General features: G+C 33.7%; 1 protein-coding gene across 2 annotated transcripts in view; it reads left to right on the top strand.

Moving 5' to 3' along the window:
• Positions 1–26,531, top strand: part of LOC143225101 (CUGBP Elav-like family member 4) — a 633,828-nt gene that overhangs the window by 473,360 nt on the left and 133,937 nt on the right. The window contains exon 1 of one of the 2 annotated variants that reach the window (XM_076453885.1): positions 4,534–4,686. The exons of the other annotated variant lie outside the window; for it this stretch is intronic. Coding sequence (XP_076310000.1) covers positions 4,657–4,686 — 30 coding nt within the window. The 5' untranslated portion in view covers positions 4,534–4,656. Of the gene's footprint in view, positions 1–4,533; positions 4,687–26,531 lie in introns of those variants that run through there. 2 annotated transcript variants of the gene reach the window in all.

Genomic DNA, 26,531 nt, shown 5'->3' with positions numbered 1-26,531 from the left:
ATTTGCCTCAGCTGCACTTTTCTGCTTCTTTGTTGGTCAGGCTTGATTTTGTGAAAGTTATTTAATTTACTTATAATTTTTGATGGGATATATGCTAGTATTATACAGCTCTTTAGTAAGGTATGTGCTACTGGAAGACAATAGGTTATATGTTTCCACAAACTAAAGTGTTGGTTGCGTATAATTAGTAGGTTAATGATCACACGAACGAAGTTATTGGTTGCCTATAATTAAGGTTCCAGTGACACTAAAACTAGACAATAGCTTGTTAATTAGATGAAGAGCACAAACAAACAAGTAATCTTTTGACGTTGCATATCATGATGTTTCTTTCATGAAGTGTCGAAAATAGACACTTTTCAGTTGTAATTATAAAGACAAAAGCCCTAGATCTGGCCAAAAAAAAATTCCCGTTGAGCAATTCTTAACGTTCATCAAGCATCACTGTATTATATATTTCCTTGAAAAATTCGTGAAGATTTTAATGCGTAGTGTTTGTCCTAGAATAAGGAGAAACATGATATTGATTGAAGATGCGCTACTTTTTCTACTATGCATTTCATAGGGCTGATAAATTGGATGCAGTAACTATAAGTTTTGATTATCATTGTTAAGTATACCGAAAATCCTCGTCTTGTGAATGATTGTATTTCCTGAGAGGGAAGAAAGTTCAAATAAATCTGTTCTCTTTGTTCCATAAAAGGCGTTTCTGTCTTGTACTTACCAGAGTGAAAGACATGAAAAAGTATAAGACATTTTGTTTACTTTTATAGAATTTTTTTTCAGAAATCTAAAGACCAAAAGAATGATAATGTTAAAATCGAATTGTGTTAAGAAAATCTCTTCAGAAGACTTTCTGAAAATTATGAATACAGGAATACAGGGCTATTGCAAATAACTCATCCTGAAAAGTAGCTCCCAGTTTGTTTATATTAATCGTATTTCATTGTAACTCTTCTGACAGTTAAGGAGATGTCCAAACCTATTTAGTGGAGTTTAATTCATGTCATCACGTGACCTTTTCTATACAAGTTCTTAAGAGATTTGAGTTATAAGGCTCGTTTTAATAGTCAGATATTCCTCTTTGAAACTAATAACACCCTCACTATATCGATACACATTTCAGTATGTTTAAGCTTGAAGAATATTGCTCCCCTGAGTGCCAGCACGTTTGATCGTAACTTACGCTGAAACAGACAAATACATGATATACATTACGACCATAATTAAAAATTGCCCTTAGAGATTGTAGGATAAGACTAATAAATTACATTCTGACCACAAAAATGATGTCAAAAGACGTACATATCGTAATACAATTGTTTTCTACTGAATTTTATTGGACACATTCTGAAAGTTATAGGAAACTAAACGTCATTTTACACAACAAATGTTGCAAATTATGGGACAACAAATGCGTTTTACACAACAAATGATGAAAGTTACAAGACAAAAAACGTACCAACTTCAAAAAGGTATTTAACGATACAGAGATAAAAGTGTAAAAGTTACAGCAAATGGTACCATAAAGCGTCTTAAGTAGTACATACTTGGTTTCACGAAATACAATATTCAGCTCATCAGTAGTCAGGAATTAAAGTCAATCTAAAAAATATTGACTTATAAAAAATTTTAACATAGTTTTATCATCTACTTCTCTCATTACGTGATGTGTCGGTTTCCATTTATTATCGTTTAACGAGACGTGACAATAATTACAGTAATTAATCATATCTAAACTAATATATACACATGCTATTATTCGGTCACTGACTAATTATCTTTGTCTTTCTCACGAGTTTCATGCAACCGGTAATGTTTCTTTCATAATGTTGTTATGCTATCAAGATTAGACGGCACAACACTGCAAAAGAGACAAGAAAGAATTAAACGTAGGTCAAGCCCAACGTCATTTCCGGCATTACTGATGATCCAAACTTTGTTTATTTGTGTGGTTTGCATCTGGTAATATCTAAAACAATGTATAAATGTTACTATCTGCTCTCAGAAATACGCAAAGTTGTGAAATTTTTGTTTTCGTGCAAACTTTCAATTTTGTGTTGTTTATCAGTGAGCAATAATTCTAAAATATGCACCACAGGAATAAAGATAGAAAGAAAAAATAAGAAACAAATGTTTCTATACTATATGAGAATGAATTAGATATATTTCTGTCCCAGGTTATAATGTATTTCCTGTGCATTCTTTAAATTGAAGATATTTTACGTATTTATAGGTAAGGTTACGTTATTCTAAAAGTACATAAATAACACGCACACTATCCACAGAGTCTTTCTATATTCTGGGGTTTCTTGGTGTAATATTTGTACTGATTACATTGAAACATTATTTACCGAAATATACATATCTAAACAATTTTGTTTTGTTTATATCATTAGGAAGTGGACCGTCTCTTTATGAATCTTTCCCAATAATTATATATGCATATGCTATATAAATTTGAATATATAACGTTGAAAGAAACCAATAGACCATTTGCTTCCAATCTTAAATTGTCTATAAAGTTGCACACCCATTCCTCGTGGCTCAGGGCTAAAACCTAGTTTCGATAACCGTGGTGACACAAAACAGATAGTTTATTGTGTAGCTTTAGGTTTGAAAACAAAGTTGAGCATATACAATATTTTTTCAAGGTTTAAACACTTGAGACTTATATCAAGTTTGTCGACCAATCACACATACGTATGCATATTTCTCTGCGGACTTATAACGCTATAAATCACGTTTCGCTTCCCTTGGTGGACAGAGCACAGACAGCCATTTGTGTAGTTAGTGCTTCACTGTAAACAAACAAATAATAAACATACATAAACGATAAGTTTGAATATGAAAATACAGGGTTCAGTACATTATGTTAAACTATTTGAATACGTAAATCAACTATAACCATAGCTGATATAAAGTCTTGGTGAAAAGGCACGTATTACGAGAGATAACCATATCTGATATAAAATTTCGATGGAGAGGCACTTACTACGAGAGATAGCCGTATCTGATATAAAGTTTCGATGGAGAGGCACTTACTACGAGAGATAGCCGTATCTGATATAAAGTTTCGATGGAGAGGCACTTACTACGAGAGATAGCCGTATCTGATATAAAGTTTCGATGGAGAATCAAGTATTAGAAGTACATTAGATTTTGAAAATATCCAGTGTTCACGAAAATATTTACACTTTGAGAAGGATATGCAACAGCCTATTCAAAAGTATACTATTATTATATTCATATTATAAAATTGTCTTGAGGTTGTGAATTTCCCGGAAGAAGATATCCCTTGGTCTCAATAGCAGTAAGTTGTACTTCATCAGTGGATAGCAAAATACGGCATCTTGTAACTGATAGTAATCCACGAATATAAAGGTCACATATAAAAGAGGCCCTACATGTTCAAGACAACAGTACGAAATATATGTATATATATATATTTGTAAAGAATTTCCACCTGGAAACAAGGCCAACTTCCCGTTCAGTTGTCATATTTCTTAAGCATCTAGAAAATAAGTCAGGCATTCATACTATTCCATACGAAGACATACGCGTGATGAGAATTTGATTATGTAAAGCTCATAAAAAATATAAAAGTGGTGTGCTTTTCAACGGAGCTTTTTGTAACAGAAATTACGAACTACGCTGCAGGGCAATAGTAAAGATACAAGGTCTTGAGATAAGAGCATGAATGGACTTGGCGACTTGACGTGGTGAGGTTCCAAAAACAGTTTTAGTGAAACATTCTCAACCTTCTGTAAACATGTCCAGAAACAGATAAAATGTATATTTATACATTTCTATTAAATTTTACTGCTAGGCTTTATATTAGCTAATCCGAAGATTTCTACAACATACCAGTAATCACCGAAATTTAATTGACCTGTTAGAAAAGCATATCCAGAAATTGAAAAAGTAAATTCTAATGAACTACTCAACTTCCTTTTATTCCAGAATAAGTAGCTTTATTTTCGTATAACTTTCAACTGTCTATACAAATCGAGAAGGGATTACGGAGATATTTATGTTAATACAGAAAACACTAGTAGGCGAATTTCATAACGAGTTTGTGTTCGTATGTTCCGGTCCAAGTGAAATTGATTTATGTATTTGCCGAATAAATCCTTCATGTGGCTGATATACGACTACATGCATACGTCTGTCAGCAAACTAGTAGCAGGTGCTATTATCTAAACTATATTAGAATTGAGGCATTTTCTAAATAACTTCTGTATCTTCTGATTAATGTATCTTAAACTTTGTAATAGCTTCGCTACTAAAACTACGGCTGTTATTGAGCGCTTTGTTTTTGCTCAATGTTTTATGTCAGAGAAAAGAAAATGTAGAAAAAAACCCTCTTTGGGTTTGTGGGTGATTTTCGCAGCAGGTTTTACATTTCATGTCCAACACACCTCTTAAAACTTTGAGATTCATCATCTGAGTATTTAAAACACCTGAGATGACGATTAATTCACAAAGATTCTGTTGCCATGGAAACGATCGTCACGTGACCTGCGCGGGTGCTATGAGAAACCCTGTCGTTAAGGCGTATGGGCAGTTGGATAACGCGGCTGTCAGAAGCGGGTTCCTTGTTGCAGCACGGCTGCCGCTACATCTGTTGACATCTCGTGTAACATTGCTAGAAGGATGGCCCTCGTTTTGCCTGCAAAGCCTTGCGTAAGTTTGTTGCTTTAGTTTATTGCACGTTACAAAAACATTATTGTTACTATCTTTAAGTTGGTTTTATTTTATTTATCTTATAAAATAATTAGTACTGAAAATCCTTCTTAACTTCAGGCAATTGTGACGCCATGGAGTTACAATTTCAATGATCAGTTCAAATGGTTTAATTCGTTTAGATTAGTAATATGAGTACACATATAGAGGTAGTGATACACTTTTTGGTTAAACTCAAGGAGTTGTGGCGTTACGAAGTTACTATCTTATTGATCAATTAAAATGATTTCGTTTAGTAGTACGTATACATATAGAAACTTCGCATATTTAAGCTAAAATTTTTAAATGAATATAGATCATGCAAATACAGTTACGAGAGATATCCATGAGAAGTAATAAAAATAAGTTGTTTTTTTTTTTACAAAAGTACTGATATTCAATATCTAGTGGACTTTAGAACGCTCATTCCTGTGTGTAGAAGGAGCCAAAGTTGGTTTACTTTCAATAGCTCAAGAATAGAGGAATACTTGAAGTCCTAACAAAGCATACTTGTTTTAGCTCTTCGACAGACTTTGATAGATTTTACAGAAATACAAATTAACTCAGGACTCACTGTTTCTTTAACCTTCTAAAGACATTAGGAGATCTAATAAACCTTTATGGTTTGTTTTCTTCATTTGCTATTGACAAAATATTTTGAACTATTTATGGACCCTTCATTCTTTATTCACATGTCTTATTTAATGAAAAAGGTAAATTTCATGTTTTTTTAATATTGTTTATGTAAGCATGTATACGAATAACTTTCATTTTAATAAAACATTTTTATGTATCGTTGAACGTACTATAAGATCTCTCAAGTAAGGGTAGGTGTTTATTATATCTTTTGATAATCATCACCTGATATTGGTTCTAATGAAGGCTAAGAATGAATCCAAATACATAATCTCTGACGTCACCGTTCATACTGCCACCTACCACTATGTTCTTATACATATGCGGGACCAATCGTTTAACAGATTTTAAATATTTCGTCTTTCATAATTTGTTAACGCTAGTACTTAGAAAATACCTTATTTTATAGCTTCACAAGACGAAATTGAATTTTTTTTTAACACTCCTCCGAAAAGTAGGGCCTAATAGGCCCCAGAGCAACTTGAAAGGTTATTAATATTAGGCTAATAATTTTGTATTTAAATGAAATTGCCATTTAAATCCATTAATGAATGGATTAACGAGATTCCCACTGTCCCTATCTACTATCTAGCGAAACCACAGCCAGGGGAACGGGCTTGGAGAAATCAGGACTAGAAACGTCTTTTCGTAGGAGTGTTAAATATGATAATGAATCGTATTTTAAATTTGAAAATAAAAATACATATTTGTAATACTGTCCTGAGGGCGTGCTTCATTTTGACGTTGATATATAAAATGAACTGCTCTCAGTTAGGCTATTATCTAAAATGAGACAATTCAAGTTTTCAATAAAGAAACTATGGCTAAAGAAAAGCCGGTAGCTAACTCATTTTATACAATTCTATTGTTTGGCTTTGCTATTCTTTTTTTCATTACGTAATCCTTCGGAAGGTGAGGGGAGAGTTTGATCAATGATCCTCATAGAATAAAGAATTATAATCAAATTGTGGACTGGCATTGGAAGATATGGAACTTGTATTATTGAAAAATTCTGCACGAAATATTGTAGCGTGTTGATTGTTCTAGTTGAGAAACACTATAAAAAAGTTTCTTATAATAATATTTAAAGAATTTTCCCATGTTTATTTCGGTTATTTTTGTAAAAATGTACAAAAACATATTTTCTGGGGGGTATGAAGGCGCAGTGTTTTATATATATAACTTGTGTGTGTGTGTATCGGTATACAACTGTTTATGACAGTAATATATCTAGTTATTTTCATGCTATATTGCACCTTATAACATTCAAATAAGTCGAAAATGGAACAAGAGATGTGAACTAGTCTACAACAAACTATTTTTTGTGATATTTCTTCGATTATGTAATATTTAAAACTTGGTTAAAAACCATTCTATTCTGTAAACTTCAATGCTTTCTAATACGATCTTAGACCACGAAGGTTTCGTTTAAGTATATATTTATGGAAATTCAAAATCACGCGATATGTACAGCAATTTTTATTTTGATGGGAACAAGATTCATATATCTTGTAAATAACTAGACTGAGTGAAAGATATGGAAATATGAGGCTAAGAATAAAGTTTATGAATATAATACTCAGGATAATATATATATATGCGCATCATTTATTAACAGTCACTGATGATAATACATGGGGTATAAGTACATATATCTACATAAATATAATAGTAATGTCTGTTGTCTCTTGTATGTCCATGATAACACCTCGCAGAATGTGGATGGATCTTTACCAAAACTGGTATGGACGTTTATTAGGTGCATGCAGGGACACATACAAAATATCACTTTTGCAGGTTTTATGGGCGTTTTCTCTTTTTTTTTTTTTTACCACTATCTGTGGATGGATCTTCTCGAAATGTTTGAAGATTCATCAGATCTATGGATATATAGAAATTTTGCATTTTGTGTTTTGTGAGTTTTATGGGCTTTTTTTTACAGTTACATATAAGGAAAGTAATTGTTTATGTCCCAAGATAACATTTTAATTAATAATAAATTTATGTGACTTCAATCCAGGTGGATACTCCAGCTAGTATGTCAATTGACAATTACAATTCAATACAAACTGTACAAATACGGTTTTCTAACAATAAAGCGATATACTACTCAACAACTGTTTTTTATCACGTTGTTCTTTCACAATGTGAGTATTGTATGAAGTTATATAATAATAAATACATTTCTCATTGTGCACACTAAACGTTTTATGCTATTTGCCTACTCATAAAAACACCTACGATACACATACTTATTATAACTCAAGAGCTCTACTGATAACAACGTATTGCAAAGAAAAAAAACAACCCAAAAACAATATAGTATTTTCGTATGAATTGTGCTTTCGTTGATTATTCAAAAACAACAACAAACACTTTCTCTTCCTTCCAATAGCTTTTGATTATTGATAGCCTGCAGATCTCATGGGCTCGTGTTTCTCCAGATACTTGGGAGTTAAACCATCTGTGTTGCTTCTTTCGGCGAGTTGCTGACATGGGATGCTGTATCACTAAAGGCTGAGATACTGGGGGACTGGACATCAGATGTTTTTATAGTGTACTTTAGAAAGGCCTGAGATCGACAGGTTCGGTTTCAAATATTCATGGGTGCGGCTGGTTTTTGCTCTGTGTTTGGTAAAATATAGCGAAGGCTATACGTCTCTAAAGACAGCTGTCTCTCGGTATGCTGGAAATTACTAGATATTGCTTACAACCTTCTACACACGCACATACACAGAGATACTAATATATCAACACATCATCCGAAATCCAGTTCAATATTTTAATAAATCATTATTGCATTAGTATTCCACATTCTGCAGAAAATAAAAAAAAATGTGCAAACACTACTTTTTTGGGAAGTTCTAAATGGATAAACGCTAATGATTTAAAACTATAGAAATTACTGAACTGCGAAACTTTAGTAAAGTTATAGTATAACGGTATTACAATGACATTGTGAAAATTACTATATACGTTTCTTAGAATGTGTGTTGTCTGTAGTAATCATAAACATCATTTTCTCAGATATTTTTTTTTAATCTGAACCTACATTTGACGAAAGTTTGTTCATTTATCTTGTCTAGAGTTTTGCCTACGTACGTAAAAATTTTCCACCTTAGAACAGTGACTAACAAATAATTTTTATTCAGCTTTATCAAGGAACTAATTTTAATATTGAAGGTTGTAGTTAACATTTTTCAGGCATGCAAACACGAGTCATATATCAAACCCCGAATTTCGTACTGTCATGTTATGGTATAACTCAAACGTGTTAGCTTAACGTGTATTTCTTTTACTTTCCTTTTAGCGCTGTAAACTGCCGTGTTTATTAAAGCTCATTCGTATAACAGAAAATAAAACGTCCTTTGAATATTTTAAGCAACACTCACACGCGATAAGACTATTTATTTATATAAAGAACGTTTACAAGAACTTTTCATGTTTGCTAATGCTCTAACTGTATAACATCTTTACATCAACTTAGTTTAATGTCCAACAATAATTAGAAAAATTTACAGCTACGTACTATGATACAGATTTTTACAGGTAATTTTATTTTGATTATGCATTTCGAAAATTGGTAACAGTTACAAATTCTTATATAAGTGAGATGCCTTACATTATACTAAAGTAAAAGCTCCTTTTACATATCTGTTTTTCACTAGAAATGCTTAAAAATACTTACGTTGCTTCTCCTGCGAAAGTACGTCATTGATTGATAAAACTAAACGAAGAACCTGTTGAAAAACATTGGTTACTTTAGGGTAGTTGAAGATTAGATTAATTAAATTTCTAAATTCCTGATCGTTTCTTCATCTTCAGCTAATTATATTATTTATGATTCGAACATTCAATATTTTAACGCTCAGATTGGACAGAGAAATCAAGAGTTTGAACAAAAAACAAACATATAGCAGGCCTGTAACAAAGAGCGTTTCAGAATTACTAGAAGTAGTGGACTTTTTACTGTTTATTAAATGTAAACAGTCTTGGCGGATACACTGATACATGCACACGGTTTTTAGGTATATTGAATTCTATCCGAATAAAAACTGTCACGTACTCGGTCTCAAAGGTCGTCGGTTTTCTTTCGCCAAAACTCTCTTGTTTGATATCCTCACACTACCCTCGCCAAAGACCTCTTGAGAATTGTCGAATAATCGATTCTGCATTTATAAGAGCGTGTATATATAGCCTGGTATATACGGAGCTGTTCATTGTCCTCGTTTTGATGGAAATATTTCCTTTGTCTGAACAAAGAACGAGAGAGGATTTGTCTATTGGGTCTTTATGTTATTCGGTACGGGTTTCCTTGCCATGTAGTCTACAAATATAGTATCCGATATTTATCAACCCAACATCTAGGAAATCTGCCATTATAACCCATCGTTCAAATTTATCGAGTATGTTCGAAAATGTAAAACAATAAATAAAGTATACGTATCCGAGATTTAAAAAAAGAAAATATATTTTGTATGAAATATCGGCTAACGAATCCGAGAATCTTCGTGAAAACGGAAGGTTTAATTTATTCATTCATGATACAGAAGTTTTCTGTTCCTGGTACGTCTTCATGTTGTATAAATAAATTTCGTTCAGTTTTATTTTTCTCTAAAGACTGAAGTTTCGTCATGTTTGTCATCTCAACATATTCAGCAAAAAAAAACAACTTGCTGGCCTGCCATTGGAGAGTCAATACACAAGAATTCGGGAACACTATTGAACAAATATCTCAATCTCGAGTTCCCTTAGGTGAGGATGGAAATTCAAGAAAAGAATGTTTGGGCTAAACATGCACTTCTGCACACACGTAAGCATAAAAACACTTAATATAATTTTCCTGAGGAAAAACCGAACATTTCAACAGACTGAATACATATTAGAACATATCTATTTACAAAAGTAAAAAAAAATAAATTCGTTTTATCAATTCGCGCTAGACGTTCATAATTTAGCAGTGTGATACTAGAGTGAAGGCGGTTGGTCATCACCCCCCACCACCAACTCTTTGTGTACTCTTTCACCAACGAATAGTGGGATTTATCTTCACATTAAAATGACTCCATGGGCGAAAGGGAAAACATGTTTGGTGTAACGAGGATTCGAACCCGCGCCCCCTCAGATTACGAGTCGAGTACCCCTAACCATCTGGTCACCCAGAGCCTCAAGAAAAGAAACACTAATTCATTATGCTGTTTTTTTCCTTCGATTCTCCTCGGTGGACTCAGCAGATAGCCAGATGTGGACTATAATAAAACATACACACGTACATCCACATATATTTCTTTTCCTTTTTTGACGCTTCAATAAAATATGTAGCAAAAAGGAATATTAATGTGACTTTTTTTGTCTCAAACAAATATAGAAGAATAACCGATTACACTCAAACTAATTTAGAAAAATAAATAATTATATACTTCAAATGCCCATTCTGTTTGCAAAAGGTTCGCAGATAATTATTTTCGACTAGGCTAAAAACAGTACAGTAATATTATAAATAGGTATGTTTGTGTTGCAGATGTATTAGTGAATTTCATTTGTATTTGTAATATTCGATAAACAATATTGACTACTTTCCAAAGTTGGAAGACATTTTGGTTTCTAAGAAGTGTAACATGAATTTATCAATTTGACAGCGCTGAGTGTATTTGTATTCCATCTTAGAAATAAGTCTTGTTTGTTACAAAATATTTTGGTAGGCAAAAGGCATGGCCAAGCGTGTTAAGGCGTGCGAGTTGTAATCTGATGGTCACGGATTCGCATCCCCGTCGCGCCAAACATGCTCGCCCTCCCAGCCGTGGGGGGTGTTATAATGTGACGATCAATCCCACTAATCGTTGGTAAAAAGAGTAGCCCAAGAGTTGGCGGTGGGTGGTGATGACTAGCTGCCTTCCCTCTAGTCTTACACTGCTAAATTAGGGACGGCCAACACAGATAGCCTTCGAGTAGCTTTGTGCGAAATTCACAAACAAACAATATTTTGTTCAAGACACGTTGGTTTCACACGCATTCAGCCATGACGCGACCATGATTACAAATATTCTATGTAAATTAATGTTGTATATCTTATCAAGTTGATCTGCGTTAACACCCTAAATAACCTGTTCATGTGAACAAGGTGAAGGTTGTGTTTTAACTGGTGGTTCCGCTTATCAATGAAAAGTGAAAGTTTAATGTGATTAAAAAAAATCTAATATGGCCGCCATTACTCCCTATTCCGATTTCTAAATAGCAACTGAAAATAAAAGAACCTTACTTTCAAATAAAGTAACATGTTTCACTATTTTTGCTTTTTTCTCAAGAAACCACAAAATAAACAAATCGAATCCACGAAATTACGGAAAAGAAAAAGCCAAGTTTTCGGAGCTAATTATCTATTTCTCTGAAGTGTGTCCTGACAGTTTCCGATTAAGTCTGAGTTTAATGCTGTGAACCAATAGTTACTTTACTTAATCAGCCTAAATGTAAGAGCTGTTTTATCTGCTTGAACCTAATATTACTGTTTTGCACTTCTAATTTTTAATTTGTAATAAAGTTTTCACTTCATGTATTTTATGCTTGATTACTGACGAATTAAACTATTCGATTATCAGGAATAGAACAACTTTATACTACCTTAACAGATGAGTTAAGCGTTTTCCAACATGCTGAGTAGAAAAAAAAATGGATTTTTTTCTTGATTGTATGACCTCAACTCCGCCCCTTTCGAAAAATAAGTGAATTACTAGAAACACTGATTAAAGCAAGATCATATAACGCAACATTTTTAGGAAACCGTGAACTACTTCTTCATCATTCCACCAGTGGGCCAATAGTTTGTTTGTTTCTTTGAATTGCGCGCAAAGCTACTCGAGGGCTATCTGCGCTATGCGTCCCTAATTTAGCAGTGTAAGACTAGAGGGAAGGAAGCTACTCATCACCACCCACCGCCAACTTTTGGGCTACTCTTTTACCAACGAATACTGGGATTGACCGTCACATTATAACGCCCCCACGGCTGAAAGGGGCGAGCATGTTTGGTGCGACCGGGATTCGAACATGCGACCCTCGGATTACGATTCGATTGGGCCAATGGAAAGTTTACGGACTTACAACGCTAAAATCAGGAGTTCGATTCCATGTGGTGTAAAGCAAACAGAATAATTTTAAACGAGTGCCATAAATAGGAGATCAAACGTTATCAAGAAGCAGTGACACCAAAGTAATACATTCTCTGTTTGTGTTATCGTAGTTAGAACCATTTATTAAAGTTAACGCCATTACTGCGATTTTGCATAATATCTTATTTTAGATGTATTTAAAACTATAACTACGTTTATTTATGTTTGATTTTTGAACGATATAGATACTTTTAAGCCCATATTTTTTGCCATAATTAAAAAATTGTAGAACATTTGCCATAAATAAACGGAAACATTCAAGGCATTTTAACATTTATCGCCTGATAAAACAGTTTTTAGCATAAAATGTCTGGTGTTAATTCTGTTTTTGTAGCCTTGGTTATTTCTTGATACGTGTAAAAAAGCAATCAATTTTTCGGGTATTCTGCTATAACGCATGAAGTCCTATTATCGTGAAGAATATACAATCACGTGAATAATGTTTATTATATTAGGAAAAAAGCTGTGTAGTGTTAAGTTTTTTTTAAGAGATGCAGGTTTTGAATGTCATAAAAGTGGCGAATTAATTTTTCAAGTTGCTGCCAAGTTGTCGAAATAGCTGAATGGTTTTGTTTGTGCTGGGAAAACAACCTTACTGTAATCTAATTGTGTTTTATTTGAGCAAAGCCACATCAGGCTATATGCTGAGCCCACCGACGGGAATCGAACCCCTGATGTTAGTGGTGTAAATCCGGAGACATACCGCTGTACTAGCGGAGGGCAATCTTGGTATAGAAATATCTAAAATGATTTATTAATATTGCCATGGAGATGAAAAACAAGTTGTCGAAATAACCAAAACGGTTTGTTGATGTTGCTATGGAGATGTACGAGGAGTTGTCGAAATAACTAAATAGATTTTAATGTTGCTATGGAGATGTAAAAAATTATTCAAAACAACTGAAAAGGTTTGTTTATAGATCTGAAAAGGTATTGTGATAAAAAACTGCCAAACACAACAACACCTATTTATTTCAGTTAATTAGCCTTATAGGTCTACTTTTCATAATATTTTAATCATCGTAACTTCCAAATAATTAATTATTTTTCTAAATACTAAACCATTTTCTTTTTTTTCCTACACCTCGCTAAGAAATGTTTATGGAATAGTTTCAGCAAAATAGTAAGCCCTATATACATTCAATGATTTCCCTAACAATGCACTAAAGTATTGTGTTGAAACAATGTTCTGTAGTTTTATATGCAATGCAATGGTAGCGTTGACATAGAATGGGGTTGACCAATGGGCGTTTCGCGGCGAGCCACACCCGTCTGTCCAGTGTGGTTCTTTTAAAGTTTGTCTCTTCTGTGAAAGAAGAGTACTCATTGTTTATTTATATTTATGTACACAACTTTTATATGAAAGACCACATTCCTCGACAACGAATCCATTGTTGAACGTCTGCACTGTCATAATTAAAAACAAAATATTAAGGCGGTTACTGTTGTTCACTATCATTTATGACAAATCTTATCTTTAGTCGGTTGTAACATATTTTCTGTTTTAGAGCAAGAAAAAGTTTTGGTTGTATTTGAAAGATAATTTCGTTTTAATTTAGAAGTATCGACCAATAATCAAACTTTGATAGTTTTTAAATACATTTAAAAATTAAATAATAGTAATATCCATGTTAAATAATTGTTAATTATTTTTTAGAGTTCGTGTTTTAACTTTATAAGCTTCTTAGAACGGCAATTCCAAAGTAATAATTATAAGACCATCTGTCAAAAGTTGTTCCTTCATATTGCACGAATTAAGGCACTCGACTCATAATCTAAGAGTTGCAGGTTCGAATCCCCGTCACACCAAAAATGCTCGCTCTTTCAGCCCCCACGGCTACTCTTTTACCAACCAATAGTGACTCAAGAGTTGGCGGCGGGTAATGATGACTAGCTGTCTTCCCTCTAGTCTTACACTGCTAAATTAGAAACGGCTAGTCGCAGATAGCCTTCGTGTAGCCTTGTGCAAATTCAAAACAAACCAAACCATACTGTACAAAAAAGCACAGTTCACAACTGTGTAAATTATAGACACACACCTTAACGATACGATGGGAGACAATACGTACCAGAACGGTAACACTATTTTCGACTGAAAATTCTTTAATAAATGTTTATTTGCACGATATAGCAACATTATTTTAAAAACCAAAAATTCAATATTTTTAGTGATGCTCATAAATTCAACAATTAGGTTGGATTTTTGCTGTCGTTCGTATTTTAATGTTTTGAAATATTTTAAAGTAGAATTATTCATTTGCTCAAGGCAGTTTATACAGTTTCTTAATGAATAGGAAATATATATAAATGACGTCCTATATTTATAACTAATTTAACCGTATTCTCACACTCCTCTGACCACATCAGGCTAACTGAATAGGACATCATCTCATGCAAATAGTGAGACATGTCTAACAGTGTAGCGAGAGTAGGAACAGAGAAGCCTCTTCGACTGGAGTCAAATACGATGATTCAGATTAGTTCGTTCAATACCGGAGGCAAGAGGAAACCCATTCATCTTTGTTGCCATGGAGACGGCAACCCTCTACTCCTTTTTCCCACACCTCAACAACAGCTAGATAATAGAAGAGGTTGATCATCACCTTGTTTGCATACGGGATTGGATATTGAAACCTACGTCACGCAGATTTGGCTTTGAACTGAAGATCCGGTTTTCTGAGACCTAGTGTTCTGTGCCCAGCGATGCTGTTATACATGGCAGAGGAACCGAGACAATGTAATGCTGTATATTGAGTAATACTTTGAAGAAGGATCGTACAAAGAATATGATTTCCTTACAATATGAATATTTCACTGAATATGTCTAAACTTATTAATTATCTTCAGCAAACGTAACTAAAAAACACACTGCATTTTCGGAATATATTAAAGCCGTAAATAGTTTCCATGGCTCATAGATTATCTTTATATTGTTGGCATAGAAAATAAATTACGAAGAAGTTTTTTAATATACATATAAATAAACGAATTTATTGGGCGAGTGTAATGCTGCCTCAAGCGTTAAGTTTTACTGTCATCAAATATGCACGTTAATTTTTAACGTTTTTAAATCAATAGTAGAAAGAGGTTGGTCTATGCTATACTATAATATATTGAATATTCGAATCAGCAAGCCCTGTGATAAATACAGCCAGTACAAAATTGAGGTACAATGGGATGTATCAAAACTACATTTCAACATTGTTTTGCACTTTGTAGATAGTGTGATACCATCAAAAATAGATTGCCCATTGAAAGGGTGTTTATCAGCAAATCTCGATGCAAAATATTCATACACTCACATCAAAAAGGCGTTCTCAGATTAGGGATTTAGAATTTTCACGACATGGGTATTTTTTTTATTTATTGACATTGAAAAAAAGGAACATGGATCAGCATGGAGTTCCAGGACCATCAAGAAAGAGACCTGCAACATGTCATACTACATCGTTGGTAAACACTCGCATAAAAGTCAGTGGCAAAAGCCGTCCATGTTTTCCAGGCAATTTTACAGAACATAATAAAGAGGGATCTACGTGTAGCAATTCGACACATGCCACAGGTACTACTTCTACAACATTTTCGTTCAACAGTCGCATATCTCAAGCGGCTGTAGAATCAAACGGCTATTCTTGCTATATAACAATACTGGTCGAGCCTTGAGCCATACTTTCTTTAAAGTTTTATGCGTTCGGACTAATGAAATAGGTGCTCGGAAAACGTCGCTCTCGTACACTAGACAGCTTATAGAAAACCTGCATAGTATTAAGGTATTTTTCTATTTCTTTATATGACTGCTTTACGACAGTCTTTTTTTCAATGAAAACTACACTACAGAACTATTGTCATGGTGCATGGCCATAAGGTAGAGCATGACTGGACGTGGTGTTCGGACTTTAACGACATGATTAGACTACCAAATTGTTTTATTATAGCGTACTCAATCTTTATAAAAAATGTAAGATACCTCATCTTAACTATATTCGGAAAGCTACTAGAACAGTAAATAATCAATCTTTGTATTACACTCTGTCTGCTTTTTTCTTTTGATACGCATTATTTCCAGAGTTATTTGAAAAGTACTTTCAAGTGTGTTTTCTCGACAGTCTTCGTGGAATCCTTGTTGTGAAACGACCTAATTACTAAATGGAATATCTGCTCTAACACCAGCAAGCAAGCTAATTTTGAAATGAAAAAGAAAATCTTGCTTCATTTCGACAATACTTGTAAGCTAAAACCCTTTAATCTCATTAATTAGACATTACAGGAATTTTAAAACTGAATTAATTCTAACGGAGAGGAATTATTTTACCAAATTCCTTACTAAACACGCCAATTTTATTTCCGTATAACGTGTTAAACCGCCCACAAACTACTATTAACGAGCACACTGAAATAATTGCATGCAAACAACGCTTTAGTCTTGCTTGGCAATGAAAAAAATGGTACATACATTTTCGGAGGAATCTTATATATTTAAAAATTGTTCATTTAATATTGTAGCATGCTGTTTTGACAGTAGCAAGTCAATTAATATTTTAATGTGGTTTTAAGACAGTAAAAGACGGGCTGTTAGTTTTAAATGACACTGAAAGAAATGTCTGTTAACATTTTTACAGGATACTGACACAGTGACAAACTTGTTAAGACAGTGAAAGGCCTGTACTATTTTAACATGATGTCGTGACATTTAGGGAACTGATGGTGTTTATTAATTATTCTAAAATAAACATAAGCCACTTGATATTTTAACATGCTTCTGATTCAGTGATAGGCTAGTTAGTATTTTTGAATGTAATTGAGAAAGTAAAAGACATTAATATTTTAACAAAATGTCGTGACATTGAAAGATCTGATAATAGTTTTGCAAATTTTATATATAAACATATCATCTAATATTTTAATATTATGTTCAGATAGTAACACACTCGTTAATGTTTTAATATGGTGTTGAAACTATGAAAGGTTTGGTATATTAACATAATGTTGTGACATTGAGAGGTCTGATAATATTTGTTTGATGCTAGAAATAAAACACATACTATTTAATTTCATGTTGAGATTGAACACTATTATATTATTTCATATCTGGTTTTGGTTCAGTAAACGATCTATACGTAATTGGGACAAACTTTAAAATTTAGGCAAAACATATATAAATGTTAAAGTCTGCCCCAATTACGTATGGATCTTTTACTGAACCAAAACTAGATATAAAATAATATGATAGTTTTCAATCCCAACATGAAACTAAATAGTGCTTGTCTAATATCTGGTTCTTCTTCACTAAGATTCAAACAATTTTGGCTTTGAATCAAGGATCATATTATGGTTTCGAACCCAAATTTATCCAAGGTTCAAGCTCATGCGCCAGTATTTCTATCTCGCTGGCGAGTGGTATCTCTATAACTATAAACACCTGAATAGGTAAGATTAATGATAAAATAAGGGATTTTATGTTACATTGTAGCACATATTTATGTTACGAATAGGTTTGGTTTGTTTTGAATTTCGTGCAAAGCTTCTCAAGGGCTATCTGCGCTCACCGTCCATAATTTACCAATGTAAGGCTAGAGGGAAGACAAAGTCATCACCACTCACTACCAACTCTTGGGCTACTCTTTTACCAATGAATAATGGGATTGAACGTAACATTATAACGCCCCAACGACTTAAAGGGCGAGCATGTTTGGTGTGACGGGAATTCGAACTCGCAATCCTCAAATTACGAGTCGAGTGTTTTAACCATCTGGCCCTGCTGGGCCGTCGCGAATAAATTAGTGTTAATATAATGTCAGGATTTCCATGTTAAGAGCAGAATATCTAAGTACCTACGCTGTAAAACCTAAATGTAGTTAACATAATAACATTAGAATATTCACATTGAAGGTAATATTTCTGTAACTATATACAATGTAACATGTAAATTTAGGCACAGTGACAACGTCAGGATTTTTATGCTAAGAGTGGTATTTTTATAACCCTATGTAAGATAACACGTAACTTTAGTACTATAACAATGTCATAAGAGTATTTGTGTGACATTAAATACTGTAACAAGTAAACTTAGTTACCGTGAAAATGTTAGGATTTCCACGCCGAGGTAAATATTTATGTAAATATATACAATGTAACACGTAAACTTAGTTACGTGAATATGTGTAATATTATAACTTTATACACTGTAACATGTAAATTTAGTTATCGTGATTTCTATGCTGAGGACAGTGCTTCAGTCGCCGTGTACACTGTCATACGTAAGTTAGTATGATCGCAAAATCAGTAGTTCCATGTTGAGAACAATTTTTATGTAACTATATACACTGTATATCACTTTTATACATTATGGCAATGTTACTGTTTTTATGTGGATATACTATTTATGTAACTGTAAGTAAATACAACACGTAAATTTATTCATAAATACAAAGTTGTGGTTTGAATTTTGATTGTAGAACTTCTGACACTATAGATACAGGACGTTTTCTCCCATTTGGTTGTAGTATTTTGTTGTTATAAACAGATTTTTTTTGCCTTAGCTTAGTTATCAAGAGAAAGTAAATAATTCTTTGATGCCGGTTCTTCTATATCCTTAAATATTGTTACATGTAAATGCTGGTGATGAAAAAGTTAAGTTCGTAGCTGTACTATTGTAACATTTATGTAATGTATTACATAACTATAGACAAAAATACAAGTTCAAGCTGCCCTTGTTGACTGTTGTGCTTATGTAACTTGAAAAAGTTTAGCACGTAAAAACCAAGAAGTAAAGTAACATGTAGGAGATTCCATATAAAATGTTTTACTGCAGTAATTTTTTCAATTAACCAATAGAGACAACGTGAGGATAGCGGTATTAATGATAAAACTTCTGCAACTCTATATACCTGTAACGTGTATCTTTAATATTTGTGGAAACATCAAAGTTTTACACTAATCATAAAAGTTTAATACATGTAAGCAGATGTAACACATAAAGTGAGTCAAAAGGTCGAAATTCCTGTGTTGATTGTCGCACTTCCTTAGCAGTACATACTGTAACATGCGAAGTTAGCCATGAACACAAGTCAGCCCCGACATGGCCAGGTGGTTAAGGTACGCGACTCGTAATTTGAGGGTCGCGGATTCGAATCTTCGTCACACCAAACATACTCGTTTGTTCAGCCGTGGGAGCGTTATAATATGACTGTCAATCCCACTATTCGTTGGTAAAATAGTGACCCAAAAGTTGGCAGTGGATGGTGATGATTAGCTGCCTTTCCTCTGGTCTTACACTGCTAAATTAGGGACGGCTAACGCAGATAGCCCTCGTGTAGCTTTGCGCGAAATTCAAAAGAAACAAATAAAAAGTCGGCATTTGTATGTTGATGATATTACTTACGTAACTATAACTTCTCCAACAGGTAAGGTAATTGTTAGTATTTTTAGGTTTTATACAACTATAAACAATACCGTGGAACTAGCCATTATTACAAAACGTTATGATTTCCATTTTGATGACAATTATGTGCATTGTAATATATAGATTTAGTAGTCATGTAACTGTAAATTGTAACATGTAAAACTGGTTAGGAAAACAAAGTCTGAATTCATGGTAACTAAAACTTTTATTAAGCAAGTTTAGGTTTGAAGTCAGAACTATACATAATTGTTCGTTAAGACATGGAGACATGGAGCTATGGTTTATAGGTTGGTGATAGTACTTATGTAACAAAACAATGTCAACACGGATGTTTAGGCTTGAAGACAAACCTATACCCATTTGTTATATGTTAGTTAAGTCGTTATGCGAGTCTCTTCATGGCAGTATTTCTGTAATTGAAAATGATAAAACTTGAAGCTAGGCTTGAAAACAAAACTTGTATACTCAGTTACATTTTAGAAAATACAGGGTTAAAGTTTCTATATTGACGGCTGTATTTCTGTAACTAGAAATATTGTAAGAAATAAGATTACTTCTCAACACAATGTCGATATTTTGTTGTTGTTAATAATAATAATATGTACTGTGACATGTAGTTTTGCATAAGAACATTGTCACAGGATTACTGTGTCGGTTGTGGTATTTCTATAACTTTGTACACTGTCTATAATAAGTAAGTTTATTTATTTGAACAAAGTTAGGCTTTCTTCTTGAATGTTAGATTCATATTAAATATAAGCATAACATCTGTGCTCTTATTTCAGCATGTATATTACGTTTAACATTCCAAATCGATACATTCCCTTTTATGTTCTTTCACAAAGAGCATCTGTCATAGGACACGTATATTTTCATTTTAGAAACGAATTATTTTGCATAAGTTAAGGAGAAATTGCAGGGTGTTCGAAAGTCTGAAATCATAAATACTTCAACGATTTTTACAGAATGTGTTTCACCTGCTCTTCTTGTAATGCGAAACAAGTTTGGAGTTGGTTTCCCATTTTCTTTGAACACTGCGCAGCATTTTCGTGTCATCGTAAAAGGTTCGACACTTGGCTCGAATTTCTTGTTCTAAATGTTCACTGTTCCAGACCTTCTCTTTGCACCCATGCGCGTTGAGTAATCCCTCGAAAACGAACTCCAGAAGCGTCAAATTTGAAGTTCTTGAGGCCCAAACCTAAAAATTACCTCTAGCAATCCAGTGTTATGGGAAAATGTTGTTCAACTAAACTCCAAGATTAATAAACCAAGAAATCACTTGTGGGTCGAGACTTTTCGGTCATCCTGTATAAACGTTAAACATTTTGTAATAATTACGTTTTGGTTGGTCGTTTATGTTATATTATTTACGATCAGCAACACAACATATCTTAACTATAGTGTATTACACGTTATAAAGACTGGAGACATTTATATTACATATAATGCTTTTACATTAATGTTTATAACACAAATCTTTTATTTTTTCTTAAGCATAATGTTCTATGAAATGTGATTAAGACTAATGAAACGCATACTCTACAAATTTCAGGCATATCGTCGGAATCACATTAGATGTGTTTATTTTGTTACTGGTTTGGTTTGGTTTGAAATTCACGCAAAGCTACACGAGAGCCATCTTCGCTAGCCGTCCCTAATTTAGTGTAAGACTAGAGAAAAAGCAGCTAATCAACACCACCGACCACGAACTCTTGGGCTATTCTTTTACCAACGAATAGTGGGATTGACCGTCACGTTATAATGCCACCACGGCTGAAAAGGCGAGCATGTTTGGTGTGATGGAGATTCAAACCCGCGACCCTCGGATTACGAGTCGAGTGCCTTAACCACCTGGCCATGTCGGGATTTGTTGCTGGTATCAAGATGTATTAGTACGCAGAAATATAAAATAGTTTCGACTATTTTCCATCACATTCGGCACACTTCTTCTTATGTAATAAATCGTATTGCTCGAGATAATGCGGAAAAAAGTATTCACTTAAGAAATTTTAGTCAATTGAGCATTAAGTTCATCAAACTGTCTAAAATATTAAGCCTTTATCGTAAGTGAAATGAAAACTGTCGCAAAAGGTCAAATTTATATGAGAAGTTAATTTTCCTTAAATATCCCAAACTTAGTTATTTTTGTAATTATTTTCAAATAGGTCTGGTAATGAGTTGTCATTTAGTTTAAGTCATTGATCAAGTACCCTAAACCTAGTTGTTATTTATATAATCGTTTCAGATAGGTCTGGTAATCAGTTGTATCCCCAATCTAAGTCACTGAATAAGTATTCAAACTTAAATGTTATTTATACAGTCGTTTCATATGGGCCAAGTTGTCTTTTGTATCTCCCAGTTTGAGTCATTTGTTATGCACCACAAACATATATGTTAGTTATATAATCATTCAAAATAACCCTGTTGATCCCTTGTGTCACTCAATGCCAGTAATATTTTAAGTACCACAAATCTAACTGTTATTTATATAGATCTTTGAATTAGGACTGGTAATCTGTTGCTTCACCGAGTGTCAGTCATTGGTTAAGTGCCTTAAACTTAGTTGATATTTATATATTAATTTCAAGGAGTTCCTATAATTCGTTAGTCAGCGAAACCCAATCATCGGTTACGTCCTCCGAACATTGGTGTTATTCACACGTATAGTTTGCTTGTTTGTTTTGGAATTTCGCACAAAGCTACTCGAGGGCTATCTGTGCTAGCCATCCCTAATTTAGCAGTGTAAGGCTAGAGGGAAGGCTGCTAGTCATCACCACCCACCGCCAACTCTTGGGCTACTCTTTTACCAACGAAAAGTGGGATTGACCGTAACATTATAACGCCCCCACGGCTGGGAGGGCGAGCATGTTTGGCGCGACGCGGGCGCGAACCCGCGACCCTCGGATTACGAGTCGCGCGCCTTCCGCGCTTGGCCATGCCGGGCCATAGTATAGTTTGCATCAACAAAGTTTAGTAATCCGTTATGTTATCCAAGTTCTGTGACCTTCACATACCCTAAGCCTATCTGTTCTTTATACTTTTAATGCTTTATCTGTGCAATTTTAAATCTTTAGTACCCTTCTTTACATCCCAAAACTATTACTGTAAAGTATTTTACACATTAAATAAGTCTCATGTAGCTTTTTATCGGTAAACATTAAGATTTATTAAAACAGTTTTCTTTAGATGTGAGAATGTGGGTGTTTTCCCTCTGGTAGAGTTCCTGATTTTGGAACTAGCAATTCAAGTTCGAATCTGTAAGATACCACAAAACGTTCTGAACACTTTAAGCTGAGGCTCCTTTATAAGATTTGTTGTTGTTTGTTATTAGGCACAAAACTACACAAAGGGTTATCTGTGCTCTGCTCACTACAGGTATCGAAGACAGGTTCCTAACAGTATAAGTCTGCAGACATGCCGCTGTGCCATTGGAAGACAATTATAAGAGTCTCAGTCAATTCATTAGTATGGATGGTGAGTGGTAGGGGACTGCTGAAAGGCTTTTCCCCCATCAATCAGTAATTTAAAATTAGATACTGTTGCTTTGCCATGGACATAGATACTTTTCATGTAACATCTGTATTTCTTGGTATTTAATCGTCGTTACGTTAGATTTATAGTGAGAAATATTTGTTTATAATGTACTGTTACAATGGATAAGAAGAGTTCAAAGTGCAATTGTAATCTATCAGCAAGAGTTACTGTGACCTATTTATAGTAACAGAAACTATGTCATCTATAACAGTCTTTCATTAGCGCTTGTATCTGTTAAAATGAATAGTGCAATATAAACCAATCTTTGTCGTGAGAGGGTTATGATTTTAGTCAATACAGTATTGTCAGGAACAATACCTGCCATCCAGTGCCCATATCTGGTATCACAAACAATGCCACTAAAAATGTCTGTTTCTAGAGCGTATACCTTCAGTTTTTATCATGCAGTGCCTATATCTGGTACCACAAACAATGCCACTAAAAAAAACTGTTTCTAGAGCGTATATCTTCAATGTTTATCAACCAGTGCCCATATCTGGTACCATCATAAGCAATGCCATTGAAAATGTCTCTTTCTGGAGTCTATATCTTCAGTGTCTATCGTCCAATGCTAGAATCTGGTACCACAAATAATATCATTAAAAATATCTGTTTCCAGAATACATATCTTCAGTGTCTGTCATCCAGTGCCTATATCTAATACCTCAAACAATGACATTGAAAATGTGTGTTTCTAGAGTCTACATCTTGTAGTGCAAACAGTATTGTCAGAACGGTGGCTTTCATAAGGTTAATTTTTCTAGAAACAAATAATACCATCAAAACGTGTTTGCTACCAAGAGTATATCTGCAAGTTGGAACAACGTTGTTAAAGTTAGAAACTATTACCATGGTAATACCTGTATGAAGGAGCACCATCGTTCAGTACAATATCTGTTATCAGCTAGATCAAACAATATTATAATATTATCACAGACTGTATCAGCTAGATCAAACAATATTATCAAAAGCTATTTTGTATACCAGGAGACATATTCCTTAACACAAACAATGCCACTAAAACAGTAATTTTTACTGGTACATAAGTCTACCAGCACGAACAAAGCTGACATCAGAAGTAAGGTTTCTCCCAAAGTCCCATAACTGTGAACACAAACAGCGTTATCAATACATCTATCTTCTACCGAGTTCACAATACCATCAACGAGGTTTAGTAATTCATTATGTTACTCAAATTACCCATAATTTAAATCTAGAGGGAGAAATATTTCCAAATATGATGTGTGTTACAAGGTTTATATTTGTTATTAGTAGCAAAATCTTCTATTCAAGAACAGAGTCCATTTGTCAGGAACTAATAAGATAACAGCAATAGTTGTCAGAGACAGTACCATCGCATTCACTATACGAATTATGTCAACAATATAGTATTATATCTTAGTATGCGACCTCAGCATCAATGAATATCATTGTGCATAAGGTCTTTGTATGCAATGATTTAATTAAGCAGTAGACAATTTCTCTCATTAAGAACATTATTTACCTGAAGAAACAATATTACCTACTAGGAATATTATCAACCTGAAAACATTATTTCTTGCAAGGAACATTATTCCCTTGATAAAAAAAAACACAAACAAACGATACTTCGTACTACAAATATTATCCATCTGAAGAAAAAGTGGGCTTTATGGAGAAGATTATATATCAAAAGAAATAACATTTTTAAGTAGGAACATCATCCATTTGAAGAAACTATCCATCATCTGGAAAAGTGTCCTTATATAAGGAATATCCACACGACCATGTTGTTATCTTTAGCACTTGTATTGTTTGATTTTCATGGTAAATAATATATCATGATATATTATCCATGTTTAGATAAAATACTTAACATGACTACATACGATAAAACATTTATGATCATGGATCCCAAATACTAAATACGGCTGAAAGCTGAATAGCACTTTGATTTTCAATACCTTTTAGTAATACTTAGATGTTTCAGATCTGAACATATTTATCTGGGCAGACTCTTTCGGATTCTGTTCAAGGATCTTGCATTCGATGTAAAAGACTTGCAGCTTGCAATAATCCTACCAGTAAATTAATTGTCACTTTGTGAAAATTCATCATCCACTAAAGGTTAAAGGATTTACCCACTTCTAACATGATCGCCCTTTTAGCCGTGGGGGCGTTATAATGTATCGGTCAATCCCACTATTCGTTGGTAAAAGAGTAGCCCAAGTTTTGGCGGTGGGTGGTGATGACTAGCTGCCTTCCCTTTAGTCTTACACTGCTAAATTAGGGACGGCTAGCGCAGATAGCCCTCGTGTAGTTTTGCGCGAAATAAACAAAAAAATCACGCAAGGATTTTTATTTTATTTTTACAAATCGTAAAGAAAAAAATTTTCTCAGATCAAATTATCATTTCGTTTACCACAATGAATATTGTTTATGATTATGTTTGTTAACAAGAATAAACACAAATTCAAAACAAACGCACATTATTCCATTCTAACACGATACATAATATGTATCCCACATTACTTTACACTATTTAAAACGAATACATAGTTTATATGCTACTTTCTACAGGCGTCGGTCATGCTCTGGTCGTTAGTGTGCGGACAACGGTAGGAAAGTTCTTAGGCTCGAGTCGCGATATGCTGCTGTATAAGTGTGGTGGCTTACTCACTATTACTGAATGATATATAGCTAGAGTGTTCTTCTAATATTTGATAAGTAGGTTTTATAATGTTGTTTACAGTTATCTATGAATGTTTCCTTATATTAGTATTATATCAGGTTGTTTTATCATAGATAAAAACGTCATTTAAAAATATTCAAAGGATATTTAATTAAAATAGAAACAAATAAATTGAATTTAAATCCATTTGCTCAAGTTTAGTAAGAACAAATTGGCGATATATCAAAGAAGGAAGTTCCCTCTAAAAAAAATGTGTATCTCATGGACAACTTCTTTGAGATCGGGTTAGAAAATTTACAGGTATAAGAAAGGAGTTACAATAAGGCTCAGAAGTGATACAAAGTATTGGTTTATGGATTTATAAAAACAAAACGGCTTTGAAGTAAGCACTTAATTCAGT

Source organism: Tachypleus tridentatus, chromosome 9 (genome assembly GCF_004210375.1).
Source record: "Tachypleus tridentatus isolate NWPU-2018 chromosome 9, ASM421037v1, whole genome shotgun sequence".
Lineage (NCBI taxonomy): Eukaryota > Metazoa > Arthropoda > Merostomata > Xiphosura > Limulidae > Tachypleus > Tachypleus tridentatus.
Note: the sequence above shows the minus strand (reverse complement) of the source record. Positions and strands in the feature narration are given on the sequence as shown.